This window comes from Hippopotamus amphibius, chromosome 12, assembly GCF_030028045.1.
Source record: "Hippopotamus amphibius kiboko isolate mHipAmp2 chromosome 12, mHipAmp2.hap2, whole genome shotgun sequence".
NCBI lineage: Eukaryota > Metazoa > Chordata > Mammalia > Artiodactyla > Hippopotamidae > Hippopotamus > Hippopotamus amphibius.
The window spans coordinates 74,167,175-74,193,177 of record NC_080197.1 but is presented as its reverse complement, the minus strand read 5'-3'; the positions used below and the strand labels follow the sequence as shown (position 1 = coordinate 74,193,177).

The 26,003-nt window shown below is 37.2% G+C and overlaps 1 protein-coding gene across 1 annotated transcript; it reads right to left on the bottom strand.

Annotated features, from left to right (window-relative positions):
* Positions 1 to 1,708: 1,708 nt before the first annotated feature.
* CLEC4D (C-type lectin domain family 4 member D) lies at positions 1,709 to 12,118 on the bottom strand. The gene is made up of 6 exons (XM_057704143.1): positions 11,901 to 12,118; positions 9,935 to 10,027; positions 4,191 to 4,295; positions 3,309 to 3,460; positions 2,158 to 2,273; positions 1,709 to 1,880 (listed from the first exon to the last, which is right to left on the bottom strand). Exons 1-6 carry the CDS (start codon positions 11,929 to 11,931, stop codon positions 1,709 to 1,711), a joined length of 669 nt encoding a protein of 222 aa, XP_057560126.1. The 5' UTR covers positions 11,932 to 12,118.
* Between the last annotated feature and the right edge of the window lie 13,885 nt (positions 12,119 to 26,003).

The following is a 26,003-nucleotide window of genomic DNA, read 5'->3' as shown; positions in this document are numbered from 1 at the left end:
AGAAGTTGTGAAGACCAGGAGAGATGCCATGAGAGTTGAGGACAGACTGAAAGAGACCAAGGGTGGAAACAGGAGACCAATCAGAAGGCCATTGCGATCATCCAGGTAAGAGAGATGGTAACTTGGTCTGGGGTGGTAGCCATGGAGGGAATGAAAAATGATCAGCATTGGGAGAAATAGATTAGAGGTATAGATGTAGACACAGATGTATAAAATCACAAACTGGTCATATTTTATTTGACAACTGAATCTTTATCTAAATACAGTTTCATACAAATGAAAAATGGATAATATTAACTATACAAAGCCTATTATCACTTACATAAATTTATTCCAATAAGTTTTATAGATTCTTGCTATGCAATTTATGGCAAACATAATTAAAGTCACTCGGTGCTATTTCAGTTAAAAGTATCACCTTTAAACACAGACACACACAAACACACACACAATCAATCAAACACTAATTCCAAACTTAGAAAATCACTAATTTACAGAATAAAAACTGTTTTTAAAAATGGTGGTAAGGAAGTTAGGTTAAAAAGCTGCTGCTTGAAATTTTTTAGCTTGAATGAAGGAAACATCAGCAAAATGAAAATTTTTAGAAAGACCGCCATATTTTGTTGATGCTGGATGTGACTGCTTCACAGTTAAAACTACACACATCACAAAAGCATAATAACTTCAGGTTGTTAAAGCCATGACTTCCTTGCTAGTTGGTACTATAGCTTTAAGCTCTAAAGAAGCATGCTAACAATTGACATCAATGAATTGAAAATATGATTTTTTTCTGATTCAAATTAAAAATACCGAAACACTAATACAATGTTACAAGAATAATTAAGAACTATTATCTGTTAGCCAAGAGGCCATAGCACCTCCAGTAACTTTCCCGTAATACCAAAAGGAATACATTTCACTTGCTATGAAAGGTAGATCTGGGCCATAGTCCTGTTTCTGTCATACACTAGCCGTGTGAAGGTGAGCTCTTTGGCTTCTCAAGCGTTTTGTGTCCACAGCTATAGAATTAAAGGCATTTGGCTAAGGTGGCCTGTAAGGGACTTTTCCACTCAAAAAGAAATTAAGTCAGCTTGAGACTCCCCACTATAGGAAGATTTTTAATGTGGAGTAAGAAGTAAATTTTTAAAAAGGTAAATAGATTTCTTTTCTACCTAGACAAAACCATAATTCTAACTATTCTATTCTGTTATTCATAAAATATTTTTCTCATGGAATTTCAATCTAATAATAACTGATAGCATTAAAAAGTCTGAAAATGAAGCATCAGACAATAAAACTGTTGCTTAAAAACTTTAAAGAGTTTGTGATATTTGGTTAAAAATAATGATACACCACTACCAGTCGGAATATTCCACCTTTGACCTTTAAGAGCTAAGAATCGGAACAAAGGAAACAATAACTTAGAGATTTCATCATTCAAGCTACTCTTAGAAATGTAATCAGTACACACCGATTGAAAAGTAAATACCTTGAAATACTATCAAGAAAGCAAAGTTAATGAAAATTGATTCTCACAAAAAATATGATTCTTTCTACCAAAACACTACACAGAAACACATTATCTTGAATAAATTAAATGAAAATAATGCCATGATGACTGAAAATGTTCTATGATCCAGAATGTTTTCTCTGTTCCCATGATGCAGGTACATTCTTCCCTAGTCTAATTGGTTCTTCTTTTCTATCCTCATAACAGGGACCCCTTCACAGGCTTCTTGTTGAAGGCTGTTCCAGGCATCTTACAAATCCCACTTGTCTTAAAGTCACAAGGAAAATCATTCCAGGCCCATTTGCCTTTGTCATTAAAAAAGACAACACATTTTTCTTTCTGATACTTGGGTTCACCCTCGTGCCAGAATCTGAAATGAAAAAATATGTATGTGTGTGTGTACGTGTTGTATTTGTAGAGCAGAGGTCAGAGGATGAGGCAGAGAAAATGCTCCTAGAGAAATATTTAGAGCTGCACTGCCCAATACAACCACAGTAGTCTACTAGTATAGAGGTTACTCAACACACAGAGCTCTATTCTGAATAAGCAGTCTTACACTGGTGTACTCCACCCCAAAATTAATTCTGCCTGCTGTCTTCTTCCCACCTTCGCCTATAAAACTCTTTCGCTGCAGTCAGTGTACTCACGCCATCTGTGGGTTAAATGGTGTCTTGTCCACCCAACGCCACTGGTCTTCAAGATTCTCATCTGTAAGTCCCAAGAAATATGAAAATCGTCTATCCAAAAATTGAGTGATAAAGTCCTGCACAAAAATGTGAATTTTTATAAGTATATTTGCATTTATCAGGTGATAGCTGTTATGTTAGGAACAGAGGAAAGAAGTCAAATAAATCACTAGTTAAACACAAATCGTTGGCATCAGAATTGTTTTCAAATCCCGCCTCTGACATTTAATGTGTAATGTTAGTAAGTGCTTTAATTTCACCAAACCCCAGTTTTCTCAATTCCGAAAGGGACGACTCCATTACTTCATAGAGTCACTGTGAAGATTAAGTGAGGTCAACTTGCAAATTACTTAGCACAGTGCTTAATAGGATTTGATTTCTAGGAACTTTTAGTTTAAAATTTTCTTTGTTAACTCCTTGTGTATTTCATTAAACTCCATTTTATCCAAGAGTTGGTGAACCTATAGTAGCAAAGCCATGGAAACAGACTAGAATCTGAGTCATGATATCATACATATATGGAAATATATTCCATGAGGAAATAAATTTCAGTTCAGAGTTGAATGTACCTTGAGATTTTTTTTTAGAATGACAATCATACATCTGAATTATTTTTCCTATGCTTTATCCTGAGAAGCTATTTCAATCTTGATTAGCCATTCGTTTATTTACTTACTCATCCAACAATTATCAAGGCATAGCTAAGTGTGGCCTAGCACTGCACAGGCCATTGGAGTTGCAAAGACATGTAAGGCATGGCTCCAGCCCTCTATAAAGTAGGAATCATTGGAAGAGTTGGAGTAGTGACCACTGAAGTAAGTGCCATGGTCACATGATGCACAAAGTACCATGGAAGTATCTCCAAACTAGACTAGGAAGGATGGAGTAGGGAAGCTGGTCAGGGTTGTTTTCTGGAGAAAATAACACATGAACCAAATCTGGGAAGAACAGAAGAAGTTGTCCATGTGAAGAAAAATGAGAGAGAAAGACAAGTCTTTCCAGGCAGATGGAAGAGATGAAGCAAAGGCACAGAAGTATCGCAAAGGAGAGAAATTCCTCTTTCTCTGCAAAGAGATTCAAATCAGCAGAGAAATGAGAGCCTCTCAACATACCAGCTCAGCTTCTGTGCTGATGGTGGCCAGGTGAGCCCCCATCCCTGTACAGTAGCTTTCACTCTGAGTCCAAGTCTTGTTGTCATTAAAAGGAAAATAGCAATTGGACTGGAAGGCTCTCCAGCCCACAGGACAGCAATTCCAGGTGCCCCCTCATGTGAAAATTGAAAGGAAAATTAGTTACCAAGGAGCATGTCATCTGTAACAGATTGCATAGTTATTCTACTACCTAGTATCAAATTAACATTTATGAGGGTAATACCAGGATTACCAGTCATCCTATCCCTGCCTTTTTAAAAATCCTGAAAATTATATTTCTAAATACCTTCTAAACAAAAATATCTGAATTACATAATAACTATGAAAAAATTACAAAGTCTTCTCTCAGAAGACATGATCATTTTTCAACATCCCTACATCTACTCACAATCATATTTAAAGTGTTTCCATAATAAAGCTTTTTGCAGGACATTTTATCTGAAGGAGGCAAAGAACCTGCTAAAATGCTCATGTATTTCCTCCCATTCTCCCAAATGAGCCTTTACAAATTCTGGCATAAAAGAGATAAAGATACTTTGGCAAAGCTAGGAAGAAACAGTTCTTATGTGTCCGAATCAGAAGAAAATGGAGTTAATGTTGTTTTGAATACCAAAAATGGCTAATAAATGCATTGTTTATGTTGTCTGGCTAGTTATTCAATGGATTACAGTCATGAGAAATAATTCTATCTCTATTCACTGATGTTCACTTTCATGCCAGATTCTCATCTTATGTTCTTTTAATCTCTTTACATCATAACATATAAATGATACAATTTAAATCAGGTTATGAATTTGAATGGAAATAAGAAAGAAATTATCTTATGCTCTCTGCCATCCGTACCTTTCAGTTCTGGTTTCTCTCTGACGCACGTCAGCTTTGGGTGGTGCTTTGGGAATCCTAACACCCCTGCTCCTTTCTTACAGCATAGAAAGTTGTGTTGAGTCACTGTGAAGGAGGAAAAAAACTCAGTTTCCTTTTCCTGTATAACTACTTACTTAGGGAAATGGGGCTGACTGCTCTAACCTTTCTCTTACCCTATGATTAAGGCTTCCACCTTCTCTGTACTTCCTATGCAGTTCCTTTGTTCCAGCTCCAGGTGAATTGTTTGAAAGGAATTGTGACCATTTTGTGCTTTTGGGGGATAGTTTTGCAAGCCTTTATGCGTGTGCTTTAAAGTATATTTTTCTATCAGAGTTTGTGTTGGAGTGGAGATTTTTGGTGAATACTGGGATAGTTCTGCAAAGTCCTATACACCTTACACATCTGTCTTTTCAATGTTTTTTCTTTGAAATATAACCATAAAGAAATGAAAAACATAAATGTACAGTTTATCAAATTATTGTAAAGTGAAATTTCCGGAAAACAACTACCCAGCTCAAGAAACACAACATTACTAACACCCAAGTGGCCTTCGCATCCTAAATGTGACTCCCTCCCTTTCTCATAAAGGTAATCATTCCATGGCTTTTTCTTCCTTTTCACAACCAAATTTCAAATACTTTTATTCTAGTTCATGTTTAAATTAAAATCTTCAAAAGAGGATATTTCAGTTATCCCTTTCCAACATCTGTGTTCTTATTGTTATACGTTATACATCTACATATGTAATAAACCCTGACATACATTTTTATTGTTTTTGTTTTAAATTGTCAATTAATTTTTTTAAATTTTAAATGAATAAAAATATCTATGTTTGCCCACATATTTACCATTCCTGGCAATCTCTATCCATTTTTTTTAAAGAATCAATTTTCCATCTGGTATTATTTCCCTTCCACATGAAGAAATTTCTCTAATAGAGTACAGGTTTGCTGGTGAAGTCTCTCAGCTTTTGTTGGCCTGAAAAGTATTTTGCTTACATTTTTGAAGGATATTTTCACTAGCTATAGAATTGTAGACTTGTTTTCTTAATACTTAAAAGATGTAATGCCTTTGTCACCTGGCTTGTTTTTGTTTGTTTGCCTGCTTTTTTTTTTTTTTTAATTTTATTTATTTATTATTTTTTGGGGGGTACACCAAGTTCAATCAGCTGTTTTTATACACATATCCCCATATTCCCTCCCTTCCTTGACTCCCCCCCCCAAGTCCCTCCCATTCTCCCCGCCCCAGTCCTCTAAGGCATCTTCCATCCTCGAGTTGGACTCCCTTTGTTATACAACAACTTCCCACTGACTATCTATTTTACAGTTGGTAGTATATATATGTCTGTGCTACTCTCTCGCTTCGTCTCAGCTTCCCCTTCACCCCCTGCCCCCTCCCAAACCTCGAGTTCTCCAGTCCATTCTCTGTATCTGCGTCCTTGTTCTTGTCACTGAGTTCATCAGTACCATTTTTAGATTCCATATATGTGAGTTAGCATACAATATTTGTCTTTCTCTTTCTGACCTACTTCACTCTGTATGACAGATTGTAGCTCTATCCACCTCATTACATAGAGCTCCATCTCATCCCTTTTTATAGCTGAGTATTATTCCATTGTATATATATGCCACATCTTCTGTATCCATTCATTTGTTGATGGGCATTTAGGTTGCTTCCATGTCCTGGCTATTGTAAAGAGTGCTGCAATAAACATTATGGTACAAGTTTCTTTTGGGATTATGGTTTTCTTTGGGTATATGCCCAGGAGTGGGATTACTGGATCATATGGTAGTTCTATTTGTAGTTTTTTAAGGAACCTCCAAATTGTTTTCCATAGTGGCTGTACCAACTTACAGTCCCACCAACAGTGCAGGAGAGTTCCCTTTTCTCCACACCCTCTCCAACATTTGTTGTTTCCAGATTCTGTGTTGATGGCCATTCTGATTGGTGTGAGGTGATACCTCATTGTGGCTTTGACTTGCATTTCTCTGATGATGAGTGATATTGAGCATCTTTTCATGTGTTTGTTGGCCATCTGTATGTCTTCTTTGGAGAAATGTCTATTTAGGTCTTCTGCCCATTTGTGGATTGGGTTATTTGCTTTTTTGGTATGAAGCTGCATGAGCTGCTTGTATATTTTGGAGGTTAATCCTTTGTCCGTTGTTTCATAGGCAATTATTTTTTTTCCCATTCTGAGGGTTGCCTTTTAGTCTTGTTTACGGTTTCTTTCGCCGTGCAAAAGCTTTTAAGTTTCATGAGGTCCCATTTGTTTATTCTTGATTTGATTTCCATGATTCTAGGAGGTGGGTCCAAAAGGATCTTGCTTTGATGGATGTCATAGAGTGTTCTGCCTATGTTTTCCTCTAGGAGTTTTATAGTGTCTGGCCTTACTTGTAGGTCTTTAATCCATTTGGAATTTATTTTTGTGTATGGTGTTAGGAAGTGTTCTCATTTCATTCTTTTCCATGTTGCTTTCCAATTTTCCCAGCACCACTTATTGAAGAGGCTGTCTTTTTTCCATTGTGTATTCGTGCCTCCTTTGTCAAAGATAAGGTGCCCACATGTGTTTGGGCTTACTTCTGAGTTCTCTATTCTATTCCATTGATCTTCCTTTCTGTTTTTGTGCCAGTACCATACTGTCTTGATCACTATGGCCTTGTAGTATCATTTGAAGTCAGGAAGCCTGATTCCACCAACTCCATTTTTCCTTCTCAAGATTGCTTTGGCTATTCGGAGTCTTTTGCGTTTCCGTACAAATCGTAAGATTTCTTGCTCTAGTTCTGTGAAAAATGCCATTGGTAATTTGATCGGGATTGCATTGAATCTGTAAATTGCTTTGGATAATACAGTCATTTTCACGATGTTGATTCTTCCAATCCAGGAACATGGTATGTCCCTCCATCTGTTTGTGTCGTCTTTGATTTCTTTCATCAATGTCTTAAAGTTTTCTTGTTTGCCTGCTTTTTTAAAAAAATCCAGACTGGAAATCTCTGTCTTATAACTGGATGGTTAATCTATTCGTATTTAATGTTATTTTCATAGTTGGATTTATGTTTTTAAAGGAGGACACCAGGAACACAAAACACAAAAAGTAAAATGCCGTGGATTTTAAAGTAATCACTTTGCCCTCTGTTTCACAATTTTACCACTTAACAAAGTACCCCTAAACCTTACAGATCAGCAACTTTTGCCTGCTTTTGAACATTATATAAATGAAATCATACAAAACATATTCTTTTGGTTCTGTCTTCTGTTCAGCATTGTTTCTGAAATTTATCTGTGTTGTTTCATGCAAACATGATTCATCAGTTTCCATGGCTATAAAGTGATCTATGATCTTAATGCATGAAAATGTATTTATCTGTTCTTCTTCTGGTAGATACTTGCCTTGTTTCCAGTGTTTGACTCACATGAACTATGCTGCCCTGAGCATTTTTGACCATGCATCCTAGAGCACATAAGCATGAATTTCTGTTGGGTACCCTCCTAGGAGTGCAATCGTTGGTAATAGGATATACGTATTGCCAACTATGATAGCAGCAACATTTTCCAAAGCAGTTATACTGCTGTACACTCCTAGCAGCAGCAGTTCATTGAAGGTCTAGTTGCTCCACAGCATCACCAATAATTGCTATTGCCAGACTTTAATTACTGTCATCCTCGAATGTTTGCAATGATATCTCATTGTCAGTTGAATTTGCATTTCCCTGAAAACTAATGAAGTTATACATATTTTATATGTTTATTTGACATTTCATTTTTTCTTTTCTGTAATGCCTGTTTAAGACTTTGCCCATTTTTCTGTTGTGTTGTTAGTATTTTCCTATTGACTGGAAAGACTTGTTTATATATTCTGTACACTAATCCTTTATTAATTACTAGGGTGAGTCAAAAATTATCTGCACTCCAGTTATATTAAAACTTCTGTTGGCTGCACTGTTTTATCAATGCTTTCTGTTCAAGGCTACTGTCTCCCCAGTCACTGCTGTGCAAGTGTGAACTTGTTACATCAGTTCATTTGTAACTGCGGTGTGAGTAAAAATGGATGCCCCACTTGTGATTTGCATGAAAGAAGAGCAGCATGCAGTGATTCATTTTCTGTGGTCTGAGGGTGTACCTGGTGCTGTTATTTATCGAAGAGTTTGTACGCAGTATGGAGAAAGTGTTTTATCATGAAGAAGTGTGTATGAATGGATAGAGAAGTTCAACGAAGGTCACACAAGTGTCAGCCATCAAGAAGGAGCTGGACGCCAGTCCACATCCATGGCTGATGACAACATTGAGCATACATGTGAAATGATTTTGTGGAAGAGACGTGTGACAGTGGATTATGTGGCAAATCTTTTGCAAATCAGCAATGGCTCTGCCTGTGAAATAATCCACAACAGACTTAGGTTTCAAAAAGTTTGTTCTGAAGCCTAAACTTTGGATTAAACTCAGAAGACTGTTATCCAAGGGCGTTGTGATCTTGCATGACAATGCACATCCGCACACTTCTGCCCACACTGTTGACACAGCAAAAACTTTGTTTTGAGATGTTAAAGCATCCTCCCTAGAGTCCTGATCTCGCTCCATTGGACTTTCACCTGTTTGGTCCCCTGAAAGCAGCCCTACAAGGATGAAGATTCACTTCTGATGAAGAAGGGAAGACAGCAGTGCATTCATGGCTCGCAGCTCAGCCTAAAACATTTTTTAATGAGAGAATATGAAAGCTTGTTGAAAGATGGACAAAGTGTATTGAAAAATGGGGAGATTATGCCAAAAAATGATGTATTTGTCTTTTCTAAAAGTTAATTAAAATAAATTCTACGTGGCCAGAGTGCAGACGATTTTTGACTCACCCTCATATATGCATTACAAATATCTTCCTATGGCTTTGTTTTCATCCTTAGTGGTATTTTTGTTGTACAGTAATTCTTACTTTAATGTAGTATACTTTGTTGATACTCTGTTTAATGGCTAGCACATTTTGTGACTTGTTTAAGAAATAATTCCCTGTCTCAGGGTCATGAATATAGTCTCCAAGTATTTTCTAAAAAGCATTTTTAATTTGCTTTTTACATTTTGGCCAATAGTCCAACTTACATTGGTTTTTGTACATGATATAAGGCAAGAGACCCATTTCACTTTTAAAATATGGACAAAATGTTCTCTACCACATTAATTGAACAAAACTGTCCTTTCCCTATAACTCTGCAGTATCCCATTCTGTTTTATATAAAGAGTTCATGGAGGATCTGTAACAAAGTCCTCTATTCTTTTCCTCTGGTTTATTTGTTTACACTTGTATCTATACTATATTACTTTAATTATAATAACTTTATATAATATTTTGATATCAGAAAGAACAGCTCTTCCAGCTGTTCTTCTTTTCAAAGCCAGACTACCAGTCCATCTGAAGTTGTTTCACTGCTGGTTACTCTTTACTAGTAAGATGCAACCCTTGTAATCCTGGTCCAAAATGGGGAATGATTTACTTCAGTTACCAACCTTCATGTGTATAGAAAAGTATCTAAATTCCATCTTTCATTCCCTGACATAAGGTAGCATCATCAAAGAATAGGAGGTCAAGTATGTTGCTCTGAGTATTAAATCCAAGCACCTGAAGGCATTCTGGATTGGTATGTTGGGGAAAATCATGATAACAAAAGGTTTAGGGCAACTTTGTAAATGGTGTTTGGGTAAATAATTCAAGGAGAGTTCCACTTTTGCTAAAAACTTACCCACGCAATTTGCAATAAAACAGGCACTCAGAAGTGACATGAAAAAAATAGCAATGGCCCAAGGGATCAGCTGGGAATGCTGGTCTCCTTCTACTAAAACAAAAAGAAAGATAATTAGGTTATCTTCTCAGCCACAAGAACTAGCGAAGCTAATTCCACCAAGGAGAAAAACTAAGGATGAGAGTATCCAAAATATTTTAGATTTGGAAGAGAGCTTAAAGATTTCCCCTGAATAAATCAATTTTAGAGCTCACTGATAAATAAATAAATAAATAAATAAATAAATAAATAAATAAATATTTAAAATGTAAACAATTTTTTTTTTTGGTTTTTTGGATTAGGAAAAGGCTTTTTATAAGCAAGATGCAAAACCCCAAAATCATTAAAAATTGATAAGTTGAATACATAAAAATCAAAGCTTCTGTAACAAATAATTTTAAAACACAAGGAACACATGAAAGAAAAATCTTGTCACAATGCTAACATTCAGACTACATAAAGAATTTCAAGAATAAATTTGAAAACAGCAAAAATTTGAGCAGAAAATCTGCTGAAAATTTAATTTCCTGTAATTATCAAAAATCCATTAAACCAACTAACAAAAGGCATGTTCAATTAAAGAAATGTAAACCAAAATATTATGGCATGATTTTTCATATATCAGATTTGTAGAAGTAAATTGAAAACATGTAGTGTGACAAGGCTAAAGAGAAATAAACATTTATTGAGGAAATAAATGCTACTCCAAACTGTAAACTAGAAAGCCTTTAGACAGATCATTAGGAACATTTATCAAACTTTAAATGAATTACATTTACCACATTTAATTCTAGATATCAAGCCTATAGAAATAAGAGGACATTCTTGCAGTAATTTTGGAAATAGGAAAAAAAAAAACCTGGAACCTAATACTTGCATGTGTATCATCAATAGCAGAGACTCTAAATTACAGTGAATTCATATGATGAAATTCTATATATCAAGTAAAATAATCATATATACATGTATGTACTGACAGAAAAAAAAATCTCCACAACATATTGTTATATAAAAATGTGATTTTGGACTTCCTGTGTGGTGCAATGGTTAAGAATCCGCCTGCCAATGCAGGGGACACAGGTTTGAATCCTGCTCTGGGAAGATTCCACATGCCACAGAGCAACTAAGCCCATACGCCGCAACTATTGAGCCTGTGCTCTAGAGCCCGTGAGCCACAACTATTGAGCCTGTGTGCCACAATTATTGAAGCCCACGTGCCTAGAGCCCATACTCCACAACAAGAGAAGCCACTACAATGAGGAGCCCATGCACCACAATGAAGAGTAGCCCCCACTCGCAGCAGCTAGAGAAAGCCTGTGTGCAGCAATGAAGACCCAACACAGCCAATAAATAAATTAAATAAATAAATAAATTTATTTTTAAAAAATGTAATTTTCAGGACCATTGTACATCATGATCCCATTGAAGTTTGGGTGTGGTGATGAGATGAAGTGAAACATTTATTTTAAAATTACATATTTCTGCACTCATTCTATATATTCCTCAAAAACATTTTTTAATATTCTTGTAATACAAATCCATTTGTGTCACTTGAGTAGAACATAAAATGAGATAAAGTCAGAGCCTCAGGTACACTGTTTCCCCAGTCTATGTGTTTTCTGTGTATTTCTTCTCTTTCTTCCCTTTAAAGAATCTTCCCAAATTACTCTTTCTTTTCACCTTATTTTTTCTTTACTTGATAGTCTTCTCTTGCTCAAGTTTACATCTCATAAAGAAGTTTCTACTACCCCAAATCTCTGAATCTTTGTCCTTCCTCTTCACCAAAATCATTTTCACTTTCTTCAACCTCTTCCTCCCCATCACCATCTTCAATCTTCGCAACTACGACTATCATCAATTAATATTTTAAAACCTTAGTCAAAATTAAATATACCTCTTTAAAATTCAAAGGGAAAAAAGTACTCACGTTTATTTTGTGGTTCTTCTTGCCCCATCATGTGTTAAATCTCTTATTGTTCAGTGGTTGGGAGAACCAGCAGCCTCAGCAGCCTCTTATATTTTTTCCCCAGGGTATATTTCTGTGGATAAAGAAATACATTCAGAAATTCTTGAGATTGAACACTAACCTTGCTGTTAAGATTAGAAAGTTTCCCAATATAAAAGACAACTTGAAAGAAGAAGTCTTTCCAAAGACTGTGGTTTCCTTTGATTCACTCTGGGACGGAGCAAAGAAAAAGGAAATTGAGAAAGCAATACTCAAAAACAATAGAAATTTTCATAAGTATGTTGAGATCACTAGACCAGTATGTCATGTAGAATTTCTTAATTTGTTTTTATTTGTTCAAACAAAAAATTCAGCAATGCCCTAAAAAAATAATAACTATACCTAATAAAAAACAAAATAAACATTTCCTCAAGTTTCTTTTCCTGGATATTATATTTTCAAAGGTAGTTATGTGCTCTCGAGGTAAACTCTGCCCTAGAAAGTTCTCTGAGCTAAATTGTATGCAAGATGGTAAAAGGCAATGTGAACAAAGAACAAAAGCTTTTAATCTACACAGCACACTTATGTAAAGACCCAAGAACTTTTGTTGTGGAGTTGAGAAAAAGGTGGAGGAGCCGTTGATTAAGTCTTCAAAACTTCCAATGAGAGAAAATAGGCTTGTTAGGGCAAAGAAGAGGAAATGTGAAATTCTGTGGTAAAGACACAATCTCTATCACAGGTGAAATGTACTAAACTTGGTTAACTTGCAAAGACTCCAAAACCAAGTTTAAATAACTTAAGTGTGTGTGTGTGTGTGTGTGTATACATATACACACATATATATGTATAGATAGATAGATTTATTTATTTATTTATTTTATTTATTTATATATAGTTATATATAATTTATTTTTATTAAGATGATTAATTAGAAATATTTGAATGTATAAAAATCCATGAATTTACAATGATACAAAAAAGGAAGTAATTTATATTTGCAATAAAATATGAATAAGTATTATAAGCCTTGTTTATTTTAAACTGATTTTAGAAAACAAAGGTATTATCAAGATAAGTACATTAATAGTTGTGTTTGTTTCTTCCAGTAAGAGTATATGCATTTCCCAGCATAGGTATTTCCTTGTTCTGTTTTGTAAAACTAAATAATAGATACAGAAATGATAAGACAAGTAATTCTGGGGAAAAAGTCGATTCTTCACCAACAACAGGAAGGACTAATGTGCATCAGTTTCTATATCTAATAACCAGGTAAAAAGAGAAGCCAAGCGCTCACACAAAGTAACTGAGTAGAAAGAGGGCTCATAATCTGCTGCAAAGTTAACGAATTAGTCAAACATACTAAGCAAAAGAGCTAAAAAAGAGACTCATATCTTAGAAGATAAAACCCTAGCATGGAATTTCTGACTCTGAAAATATAAGAAATACATGGCTTTGGAATAATGCTAACAGACGAAGTCAATGAGTTATGCAACACTAGCCAGTAAGATAGTAGTAGAAGTATGATATTTTTAGAAGACACGTCTCATTGCAAAAAAAGAAAAAAAGGAAAAAGAAAAGAAAGAAAAAAATATGAAAAGTACAGATTAAAATAGGCTGATGTCATGACTGAAATTTTAGAATAAAAATAGATATCAAGTTCTGGTTCAAGGTTGTGTCATAGGAAGCTCCTAAACACACTTCCTTCCATGGACGCACCAAATCTACAGCTACACATGCGATAATTCCCTCTGAAAGAAATCCAGAAACTAGCTGAGTGACTCCTACATATCAAGCAAACATGAAAAACCCAATATCAAAATGGGTAGGAAAGGCTGAGACACATTCTCCCCATAAACCCCACCCCAGCACAGAAACATACACAATTCCCAGCTTCTCTCTGAGAAGCAAAGGGTTTGGACCCAATATTTACTGCCCCAGATTTTAAGACTTCCATCTGAGGGACACACCTCTGGAAACGCCTACCTCAGAAAGTGAATGGGACTTGAGTCCATGAGACCTACAAGAAGATCGGAAACAGTCCTCAACAAGCTCTAGAGGACTCTGCAGCTAACCCCTCAAGGCTCAGCACAGAGACAGCAGGTAAGAAATGCCCATTCTCTAGTCTTTCCTTGAAAGAGGCCTACTTGCCTATCTTAAAAGCTGCCTGCCTGGGACTTCCCTGATAGTGATTAAGAACCCGCCTGCCAATGCAGCGGACACGGGTTCAATCCCTAGTCTGGGAAGATCCCACATGTCATGGAACAACTAAACCCATGCACCACAACTATTGAGCCTGCGCTCTAGAGCCTGCAAGCCACAACTGCTGAGCCTGAGTGCCATAACTACTGAAATCTGTGCACCTAGAACCCATGCTCCACAGCAAGAGAAGCCACTGGGATCAGGCTCCTTATTTTGCACACATCTAGGCTCTGACTATTATCCTTCCCAGAAACGAAGGAGGCTGGCAGAAGCCATCTCCATGTTCTCCCTTTGCCCCAGTCCAGTGTCCCCTGAGAGAAGCTTGTGCACATAGCTGGGTCCCTGATTTTTTGTGGCTGCCATCCAAGGGATAAGACCCTGGATCGCCATGTCTGGTTGTCACCAGGATTTGCATTCACGGGTCCCACAGGACTGTTGCAAACAAAGAAACAGTTCTTCATCAACTATGCCCCATAGAACCAGCTTGCACTTGCATCTGGCACCAAGCTTTTGCCACTCCACCCAGGAGACACTCTTCTTGATCACCCAGCTTTGGTGGCCAGCAGAGCTTGAGTTCCAGGACTGCAGCAAACAATGAAACACTTCTTAGCCAGCTCTCCCCCCGGAGCTCAGCACAGAGGAAGCAGACAGAAACACCCCAGTACCATCTTTTCATGAAAGAGGACCATGTGCATGCTTTAAAAGCTCTTGCTTGAGGGTCAAGCTACCAATCAACTTGCATCAATGTTAAATGAGATCCTCCTGTTGAGACACTGACAGGTCTTGGCACACCCTCAACTGCTGGGAACCACTAAGAACAAAGTGGCTCAGACAATCACAAAGGTTTCAGAGACCATTGAGAACTAGGGCTGGGCTGAACCATAAGGTTCATCTTATACATGAGAACACTCCTTCAAGACTGGGAGAAAAAGCTGTTTTATTTAATGTGCAGAAACCAGTGCAGAGTCAGGAAAGTGAAGAAACAGAGGAATATATTCCAAACAAAAGGATAAGAGAAAACTCCAGAAATAGATGTAATGAAACAGAGATAAGTGATTTACCTGATAAATAGTTCTAAATAAGGGGCATAAAAATGCTCACCAAGGTCAGGAGAAAAATGCATGAACAAAGAGAGAATTTCAACAAAGAAATACAACATATGAGAAAAGTACAAGCAGACATCACAGAGCTGAAGAATACAATAATTGAACTGAAAAATTCAGTAGAGGGGTTTAGCAGCATACTAGATCAAGTGGAGAATATGACCAACGGACTCAGAGACAGTTCATCCAATTAGAGGAGCAAAAAGAAAAAAAGACTAAAAAAGAGTGAGGGACGTCCTAGGTGGTGCAGTGGTTAAGAATCCGCCTGCACGCGTTTGATCCCTGCCCCAGGGAGATACCATATGTCGCAGAGCAACTAAGCCCATGCAGCACAACTACTGAGCCTGTGTGCTGCAACTACTGAAGCCTGTGCACCCAGAGCCCATGCTCTGCAACAAGAGAAGCCACCACCTTGAGGAGCCTGAGCACCACCTTGAGGAGCCTGAGCACCACATTGAAGAGTAGCCCCCGCTCACCGCAACTAGAGAAAGCCTGTGTGCAGCAATAAAGATGCAATGCAACCAATAAATAAATAAATAAATTTATGGGGAAAAAAAGAGAACATGAATCTTTAAAAAAAAGAAAGAAGAAAAAGAAAAAGAGTGAAGATAGCTTGAGGCAATTGTGGGACACCATCAAAGGGACAAATATTCCATTATAAGGATCTCAGAAGAAGAAAGAAAGAGGCAGAAATGATGACTGCAAAATTCCCTAACTTAGGAAAGGAAACAGACATCCAAATGCAGGAAGACCAGAGATTTCCAAATAAGATGAATGCAAAGAGACCCAAACCAAGACGCATATGCCTAAATTGTCAAAGTTAAAGGCAAGGATAGAAATTTAAAAGAAGTAAAAGAAAAACATCCTGTTACATACAAGAGAACCCCCATAAGAATATGCGCAGATTTTTCAGCAGAAACTTTGCAGGTCAGAAGAAATGCATTCAGAAGAAATACATTCAAAGGGCTGAAAGAAAAAAACAAACAAACACTGGCAACCAAGTATACATTACCTTACAAAGTTGTCCTTCAAAATTGAAGCAGAGTTAAAACAGTTTTCCAAACACAGCTCAGGGAGTTCATCACAACTAAATTAGCTTTATAAGAAGTATTAAAGGGACTTCAGTATGAAACAAAGGACACTAATTAGTAACAGAAAAACATAAACTTATACACCTCACCGGTACAGGAAAATATATAAATTCAGAATATGCTAATGTTGTAAATGTGGTGGGTAGATCACTTAAAATCTAGTATGAAGGTTAAAATACAAAAGTACTAAAAATAACTATTACTACAATAATTTGTTAACGGACAAAAGATTTTTTTTCCTAAGCTCTTTATTGGAATATAATTGTCCCACACTCTTGCACCAGATTTTGAGGTACACCAAAGCGAATCAGCTGTATCCATACATATATCGCCATATCCCCTCCATCCCGTGATTCCCTCCCTCTCTCCCCGTCTTGGCCCTCCAAGGCATCACCTATCATCGAGTTGATCTCCCTTTGTTTACAGCAACTTCCCACTAGCTATCTATTTTACAGTTGGTAGTGTATGTATGTCTATGCTACTCTCTCACTTCATCCCAGCTTCCCCTTCGCCCCCCGCCCCCCCAACCCCGTGTCCACCAGTTCATTCTCTGCATCTGCATCCTTATTCTTGCCCTGTCACTGGGTTCATCAGGACCATTTTTTTTTAGATTCTGTATATATGAGTTAGCATAGAGTATTTGTTTTTCTCTTTCTGGCTTACTTCATTCTGTATGACAGACTCTAGGTTGATCCATCTCATTACATATAGCTCCATTTCATTCCTTTTTATGGCTGAGGAATATTTCATTGTATATATGTGGCACATCTTTATCCATTCATCTGTTGATGGGCATTTCGGTTGCTTCCATGTCCTGGCTATTGTAAATAGTGCTGCAATAAACATTATGGTACATGTTTCTTTTGGGATTATGGTTTTCTCTGGGTATATGCCCAGTAGTGGGATTAGTGGATCCTATGGTAGTTCTATTTGTAGTTTTTTAAGGAAACTCCAAATTGTTTTCCATAGTGGCTGTACCAACTTACATTCCCACCAACAGTGCAGGAGAGTTCCCTTTTCTCCACACCCTCTCCAACATGTATTGTTTCTAGATGTTTTGATGATGGCCATTCTGACTGGTGTGAGGTGATAGCTCACTGTGGCTTTCACTTTGCATTTCTCTAATGATTAGTGATGTTGAGCACCTTTTCTTGTGTTTGTTGGCCATCTGCATGTCTTCTTTGGAGAAATGCCCATTTAGGTCTTACGTCCATTTGTGGATTGGGTTATTTGCTTTTTTGGTATGAAGCTGCATGAGCTGGTTTTATATTTTGGAGATTAATCCTTTGTCCATTGCTTCATTGGCAAGTATTTTCTCCCATTCTGAGGGTTGCCTTTTAGTCTTGTTTATGGTTTCTTTCACTGTGCAAAAGCTTTTAAGTTTCATGAGGTCCCATTTGTTTATTCTTGATTTGATTTCCATGATTCTAGGAGGTGGGTCAAAAAGGATCTTGCTTTGATGTATCTCATAGAGTGTTCTGCCTATGTTTTCCTCGAGGAGTTTTACAGTGTCTGGCCTTACATTTAGGTCTTTAATCCATTTTGAGTTAGTTTTTGTGTATGGTATTAGGAAGTGTTCTCATTTCATTCTTTTATATGTTGCTGTCCACTTTTCCCAGCACCACTTATTGAAGAGGCTGTCTTTTTTCCATTGTGTAGTCTTGCTTCCTTTGTCAAAGATATGGTGCCCATATGTGCTTGGGTTTACCTCTGGGTTCTCTATTCTATTTCATTGATCTATATTTCTGTTTTTGTGCCAGTACCATACTGTCTTGATCATTGTGGCCTTGTAGTATCGTTTGAAGTCAGGAAGCCTGATTCCACCAACTCCATCTTTCCTTCTCAAGATTGCTTTGGCTATTCGGGGTCTTTTGCATTTCCATACAAATCATAAGATTTCTTGATCTAGTTCTGTGAAACATGCCATTGGTAATCTGATAAGGATTGCATTGAATCTGTAAATTGCTTTGGGTAGTACAGTCATTTTCATAATGTTGATTCTTCCGGTCCAAGAACATGGTATGTCCCTCCAACTGTTTGTATTATCTTTGATTTCTTTCATCAGTGTCTTATACTTTTCTGCATTCAGGTCTTTTGCCTCTTTAGGCAGGTTTATTCCTAGGTATTTTATTCTTTCTGTTGCAGTGGTAAATGGGAGAGTTTCCTTAATTTCTCTTTCTGCTGTTTCATTGTTAGTGTATAGGAATGCAAGAGATTTCTATGCATTAATTTTGTATCTTGCTACTTTACTAAATTCATCAGTTAGTGCTAGCAGTTCTCTGGTAGAATCTTTAGGATTTTCTATGTACAGTACCATGTCATCTGCAAAGAGTGAAAATTTTACTTCTTCTTTTCCAATTTGGATTCCTTTTATTTCATTTTCTCCTCTGATTGCTGTGGCTAAAACTTCCAAAACTATGTTGAACAACAATGGTGAGAGTGGACACCCTTGTCTTGTTCCTGTTCTTAGTGGGAATGTTTTCAGTTTTTCACCATTTAGAATGATGCTGGCTTTTGGTTTCTCATATGTGGCTTTTATTATGTTGAGGTAATTTCCTTCTATGCCCATTTTCTAGAGAGTTTCTATCATAAATGGATGTTGAATTTTGTCAAAATCTTTTTCTGCATCTATTGAGATGATCATATGGTTTTTCTCCTTCAATTTGTTGATATGATGTATCACATTGATTGATTTGCATATATTGAAGAATCCTTGCATTCCAGGGATAAACCCCGCTTGATCATGGTGTATGATCCTTTTAATGTGCTGTTGGATTCCGTTTGCTAGTATTTTGTTGGGTATTTTTGCATCTATATTCATCAGTGATATTGGCCTGTAATTTTCTTTTTTTGTGACATCTTTGCCTGGTTTTGGTATCAGGGTGATGGTGGCCTCATAGAATGAGTTTAAGATTGTTCCTCCTTCTGCTATATTTTGGAAGAATTTGAGAAGAATAGGTGTTAGCTCTTCTCAAAATGTTTGATAGATTCGCCTGTGAATTCATCTGGCCCTGGGCTTTTGTTTGTTGGGAGATTTTTAATCACAGCCTCAATTTCCGTACTTGTGTTTGGTCTGTTCATATTTTCTATTTCTTCCTGGCTCAGTCTTGCAAGATTGTACTTTTCTAAGAATGTATCCATTTCTTCCAGGTTATCCAATTTATTGGCATATAGTTGCTTGTAGTAGTCTCTCATGATCTTTTGTATTTCTGTGGTGTAAGTTGTTACTTCTCCTTTTTCATTTCTAATTCTGTTAATTTGTGTCTTCTCTCTTATTTCCCTGGTGAGTCTGGCTAATGGTTTATCAATTTTGTTTATCTTCTCAATGAGCCAGCTTTTAGTTTCATTGATCTTTGCTATTGTTTCCTTCATTTCTTTTTCATTTATTTCTGATCTGATCTTTATGATTTCTTTCCTTCTGCTCACTTGGGGTTTTTTTTTGTTCTTCTTGCTCTGATTTTTTTAGGTGTAAGGTTAGGTTGTTTATTCAATATTTTTCTTGTTTCTTAAGGTAGGACTGTATTGCTATAAACTTCCCTCTTAGAACTGCTTTTGCTACATCCCATAGGTTTTGGGTTGTTTTGTTTTCATTGCCATTTGTTTCTAGGTATTTTTTTATTTCCTCTTTGATTTCTTCAGTGATTTCTTGGTTGTTTAATAGCATATTGTTTAGCCTCCATGTGTTTGTATTTTTTACACTTTTTTTTCCTGTAATTGATATCTAGTCTCATGGCATTGTGGTCTGAGATGCTTGATATGATTTCAATTTTCTTGATTTACCAAGGCTTGATTTGTGACCCAGGATGTGATCTATCCTGGAAAATGTTCCATGTGCACTTGAGAAGAAAGTGTATTCTGTAGCTTTTGGATGGAATGTCCTATAAATATCAATGAAGTCAAGATTGTCTAATGTGTCATTTAAAGCTTGTGTGTCCTTATTTATTTTCTGTTTGGATGATCTGTCCATTGATGTAAGTGGGGTGTTAAAGTCTCCTACTATGATTGTGTTACTGTTGGTTTCCTCTTTTATGGATGTTAGCATTTGCCTTATGTATTGAGGTGCTCCTATGTTGGGGGCATAAATATTAACACTTGTTTTATGTTCTTCTTGGCTGGATCCCTTGATCATTATGTAGTGTTCTTCCTTGTCTCTTGTAATAGTCTTTACTTTAAAGTCTAATTTGTCTGATATGAGTATTGCTACTCCAGCTTTCTTTTGACTTCCATTTGCATGGAATATCTTTTTCCATCCCTTTACTTTCAATCTATATGCATCCCTTGGTCTGATGTGGGTTTCCTGTAGGCACCATATATAAGGGTCTTGCTTTTGTGTCCATTCAGCCAGTCTGTGTCTTTTGGTTGGAACATTTAATCCATTTACATTTAAGGTGATTATTAACATATGTGTTCCTATTACCATTTTCTTAATTGTTTTGGGTTTGTTTTTGTAGGTCTTTTCCTTCTCTTATGTTTCCTAATTAGAAAAGTTCCTTAAGCAATTGTTGTAAGGCAGGTTTGGTGGTGCTGAATTCTCTTAACTCTTGCTTGTCTGTAAAACTTTTGATTTCTCTGTCAAATCTGAATGAGATTCTTGCTGGGTACAGTATTCTTGGCTGTAGGTTTTTCTCTTTCAGGATTTTCAGTACATCCTGCCATTCCCTTCTGGCCTGCAGAGTTTCTGTAGAAAGGTCAGCTGTTATCCTTATGGGTTTTCCCTTATATGTTATCTGTTGCTTTTCTCTTGCTGCTTTTAATATTTTTTCTTTGTGTTTAATTGTCGTTAGTTTGATTAATACATGCCTCGGTGTATTTCTCCTTGGGTTTATTCTGTATGGGACTCTCTGCACTTCTTGGACTTGATTAATTATTTCCTTTCCCATGTTGGGGAAGTTTTCCACTATAACCTCTTCAAATATTTTCTCAGACCCTTTCTTTTTTTCTTCTTCTGGGATGCCTATGATTTGAATGTTGGTGCGCTTAATGTTGTCACCAAGGTCTCTGAGACTGTCTTCCATTCTTTTTATTCTTTTTTCTCTTTCCTGCTCTGTGGCAGTTATTTCCCCCATTCTATCTTCCAACTCACTTATTCATTATTCTGCCTCAGTTATTCTGCTGTTTATGCCATCTAGAGTATTTTTAATTGCAGTTATTTTGTTGTCTGTTACTGTTTGTTTGCTCTTTAGTTCTTCTGAGTCCTTAACTGTTTCTTATATTTTCTGTATTTTGTTATCAAGATTTTGGATCATCTTTACTATCATTACTCTGAATTCTTTCTCAAGCAATTTTCTTATTTCCTCTTCATTTATTTGGTGTTGTGTGTTTTTTTTCCTGCTTCTTTGCCTGCATGGTATTTCTTTGTTTTCCCATTTTGTCTGATTTATAGGATTTGCTGTCTCCTTTCCCTATGCTGCCTAGTAGTAATTCCTCTTGTTTCTTCCCTCTGCCCCCTGTGGTGGAGTTGGTCCAGTGTCTTGGGTAGGCTTCCTGTTGAGGGGGTCTGGTGTCTGTTTTCTGGTGTGTGGCTCTGTGTCTTTTCTCTCTGATAAGCAGGGCCATGTCACGTGGTGTGTTTTAGGATATCTGTGAGGTTAATATGGCTAGTTTGTGTGCTGATGGGTGGGTTTGTGTTCCTGTCTTGTTTGTAGTTTGGTGTGAGGTGTCCAGCACTGGCAGTTGTAGATAGTCAGACAAAGTCAGGTCTTAGACTCTGATACAGGGCTTCATGAGAGTTCTCTGCAGTTAATCTTCCCTGTGTCTGAGGACTCCCTAGTAGTCTAGCATCCTGGATTCAGTGCTCCCTCCACAGAGCCTCCTACTTGACTTCTGATGGAGTAGTCCAGACTTCAGAGGTTGCTTGTCTCCCAGAATGGACCAGATCAATAGAATTAATAATAATATTTCTGTTTCCTTGGGGTCTCAGCTGTAAGTGTCCTTCTACCCACTTTGGGCTTTTTGTTTTACTCTGTGACCAGCAGAACTTCCTTTATTATTCATCTGTAAGAGCAGATGTGTGGGGAGAGAGAGGTTACAATAGGTGCTCCTTCCCCTGGGAGTGAGTTAGCAGTGGCACCCTGCCTGGGTCACAGCAGTTTGGGCAGCTCGGATGGTGCCTGTTGCAGAGGGACACTGACAGCTCAGTTGTAAACAGAATGTCTCCAGAGCTGGGCCACTCTGAGGACTTCTGGCTCACGGCTGCAGGCACTCTAGGCCAGCCCTGCCCAGTGGCCTTTGCTATCCCTGAGTGCGTTAGCCAGGCCCAGAGGGGTCCTTCGTCTGTCCATCTCAGGCACTGAGAGAGAGGTTACACCCGCGGCTCCTCCTCCCTGCTTGTGAGTTCAGCAGTATAGAGCCGCCATCATGGCCACCCAGCTTTCCATGGTAGGCATTCTCCACTGCAGATTTCTTCCCTCCTGTCCTCTCAGTCTATCTCCCCACTGCCAACAATGACCCTGAACCAGTTCTCCAGTTCCCACGTTTCAGCTCTGAGACCCCCATTCAGCTGTGAACCGATGTCTCAGTCTGGGCACACTGACCTGTGTTGCAGACCCTCTGTGTGTTTCTCACTCTTTCCCGTCTGCCACAGATCAGCCACTTCACCCTCTTTGAACAGTTCCAAATGCCTCCCTTCTGACCCAGGGAAATTCCCCATTGGGGAAGGGGTTTCCCCATCAGATAAGGGACATTTCCTGGAATTCGGCAATCTCCCCTCTGTTTCAGATCCCCCCACCCCAGGGTGTGGGACCCATCTCTTTCCTTTCTTCTCCTCTTTCTCCTTTTTTTTTTCCCTCTGTCCTACCCAGTTATGTTGGGATCTTTGCAGTCCTTTCTGGTGTCCAAGGTCATCTGCTGGTGTTCAGCTGGTTCTCTGTAGGAATTATTGCATCTTTTGATGTATTCCTGATTTATCTGTGGAGAGGGATTCATTCCACATCCTTCTACTTCACCCCCATCTTTCTTCTCCTCCAAGATTTTTTAAAAAATGTAAATTATGACTTTCAAAACATAAAACATGGGGAGGAGTAAAATATAGAGCTTTAATATGCTCAAATTTTAGTTTATCAGCTTAAGATAAACTGTTCTGAATACAAGACTTTTTCTGTGAGCTTCATGGTAACCACAAAGCAGAAATCTATAACAGACAGACAAAAATTAAGAAAAAGGAATCTAAACATATTACTACAGAAAATTATCAAATCACAAAGTAAGAGGCAAAGAGAAGAAAGGAACAAAGGAATTACTAAATAGCCAGAAAATGATTAGCAAAATGGCAATAGCAAGTCCATACCTATCAGTAATTGATTTAAATGAGGGGATTCTGGGGAAAAAGATGGCAACCTAGGAGATCCAAGCTTCCCTGTCTCCCCACAAAGATCAAGGATCAGACAGCTATCCACAAATAAAAACAGTTCCAGAAGACCGCTAAAATCCACTTAAGAAGTTTTAGCAGCACTGTAAAATGAAAATACTGAGAATAATTACACAAGACAAAGAAAATACCTTCATTTTGCTTGCATTATTTCACCCCCCAAGCTGGCATTGTTAGCACCAAGAGAGAATTTCCCAGCTGGTCAGAGTTTCTCTAGCCAGGAAAGAAAAAATGAGGTGAGCTACCAGCTTCCCTAACCTCTGTCAGAATGGCATTAAAGTCCAGCTTCCATTCTTCCTCATCCATATGAGCTAAGAGAGACACCTAGAAACAAGGGAGGAAAGCAGAGGCTAAAATATAAAATATAAAATGAATTAGAAGCAAGAAACTCTCACTATTTGAGATGATAAGATTTTATATATGGAAAAACCTAAAGACTCCACCAAAAAACTATTACAAATAATAAACAAATACAATAATGCACCGTACAAAATCAACATACAAAGATCTGTTGCATTTCTATATGCTACCAGTGGGCTAGAAGAAAGAAATTAAGAAAACAACCTCATTTACAAATGCAACCTATGATAAAAAGATAAAATACCTAGAATAAATTTAACCAAGGAGATGAAATATCTGTACACTGAAAATTATAAGGCATTGCTGAAAGAAATTGAAGAAGACACAAATAAAAGGAATGATATCTATGCTCATAGACTGGAAGAATTAGCATTGTTAATATTACCTAAAACTATCTACAGATTCAGTGCAATCCCTATCAATATACCAAGAACATTTTTCACAGAAATAGAGCAAAAAATTCTAAAATTTATATGGAATCAGAAAAGACTGTGAATAGCCAAAGCAATCTTAAGCTAAAAGAACAAAGTTGGAGGTATCACACTCCCTGATTTCAAACTATATTACAAAGCTATAGTAACCTAAATAGTATGGTACTGGCAGAAAAACAAATACATAGATCAATGGAATAGAATCAAGAGCCCATAAATAAACCCACACATATATGGACAATTAATTTACATCAAAGAAGTAAAGAGCAGACAATAGAAAAAGCATTGTTTCTTTAATAAATAGTGTTGGGAAAACTGGACAGCCATATGCAAAACAATAAATAAATAAATGAAACTAGACCACTGTTTCACACCATACACGAAAATCAACTCAAAAGGGCTTAAAGACTTGAATGTAAGACCAGAAACCATAAAAATTCTAGAAGAAAACATAGGCAGTATGCCCTTTGACATTAACCTTATCTTTCTGGATATGTCTCTTCAGGTAAGGGAAATGAAAGCAAAAAAATAAACAGACTCAATTGCTTTTCTTCCCTTCCTATCCAATTACGTACGTATCTTTCCTTCAGCCTTGGTTGTACAGGAGTCTTTCTGCCAGTTTCCATTAGTTTACAGTGAGAATTTTTCCACATGTAGATGTATATCTGATGTATTCGTGGGGAAGTAAGCTCCACATTCTCTTACTCCACCATCTTGATCTTCCTCTCCTCAAGTTTATTTTCTGAGCACAACAGTGTGAAACTAGAATTCAATAACAGAGGGAAAACTGGGGGAAAAACCAGAAATAGGTAGAGGTTAAACAACATGGTCCTGAATAACCAGTGGCTCAAAGAAGAAATCAAAAGAGAAATCAAGGGATTTCTCTGGTGGTCCAATGCTTAAGGATCCACTTTGCAATGTAGGGGACACCAGTTCAATCCCTGGTCAGGGAACAAACATCCCACGTGCCGCAGAGAAACTAAGCCTGTGAGCCATGATTAAAGAGCCCAAGTGCTGCAACTAAGACCTGATGAAGCCAATAAATAAATATTTTTTTAAAAATAGCACAGACATATATATAGTACCAAGTGTTAAATAGATAGCCAGTGGGAAGTTGTTGTATAACAAAGGGAGTCCAACTAGAGGAGGGAAGATGCCTTAGAGGATGGGGACGGGGAGGGTGGGGGGGACTCGAGGGAGGGTTAAAAATAAATAAATAAATAAATAAATAAATATACACAGGAAAGTTTAAAAAATAATAACTAAAAGTAATAATAATCACCATACAGTTATCAAAATTGTAAAGAAGGTGAAAATAGAAAATGAAAAAGAATGAGGGGAGCAAGGAGTACTAAATCATAATATTTAGAAACACAGATATTATTAGTATTATTTAGAGCCATGGGGGAAAGAAATCACTGGAAAATTAAAAAAAAAAAAACAGCTAAAATAATTCCCCTCTGCACAATAGGGTTCGGGTAGGGAAGGATGATGTGAGAGAATTGCTTTCCATCATGAATTATTTTGCACTATTT

Excerpts from the sequence above, each read along its gene's own strand:
- CLEC4D (XM_057704143.1), bottom strand. The coding sequence starts at position 11,931 with ATGATGGGGCAAGAAGAACCACAAAATAAAC. Across the intron at positions 4,296-9,934 it reads TTTTATTGCAAATTGCGTGG|TGACTCAACACAACTTTCTA; the intron begins GTAAGTTTTTAG and ends CCTCCTTCACAG. Across the intron at positions 3,461-4,190 it reads AGAGAAACCAGAACTGAAAG|GGGGCACCTGGAATTGCTGT; the intron begins GTACGGATGGCA and ends TTTTCACATGAG.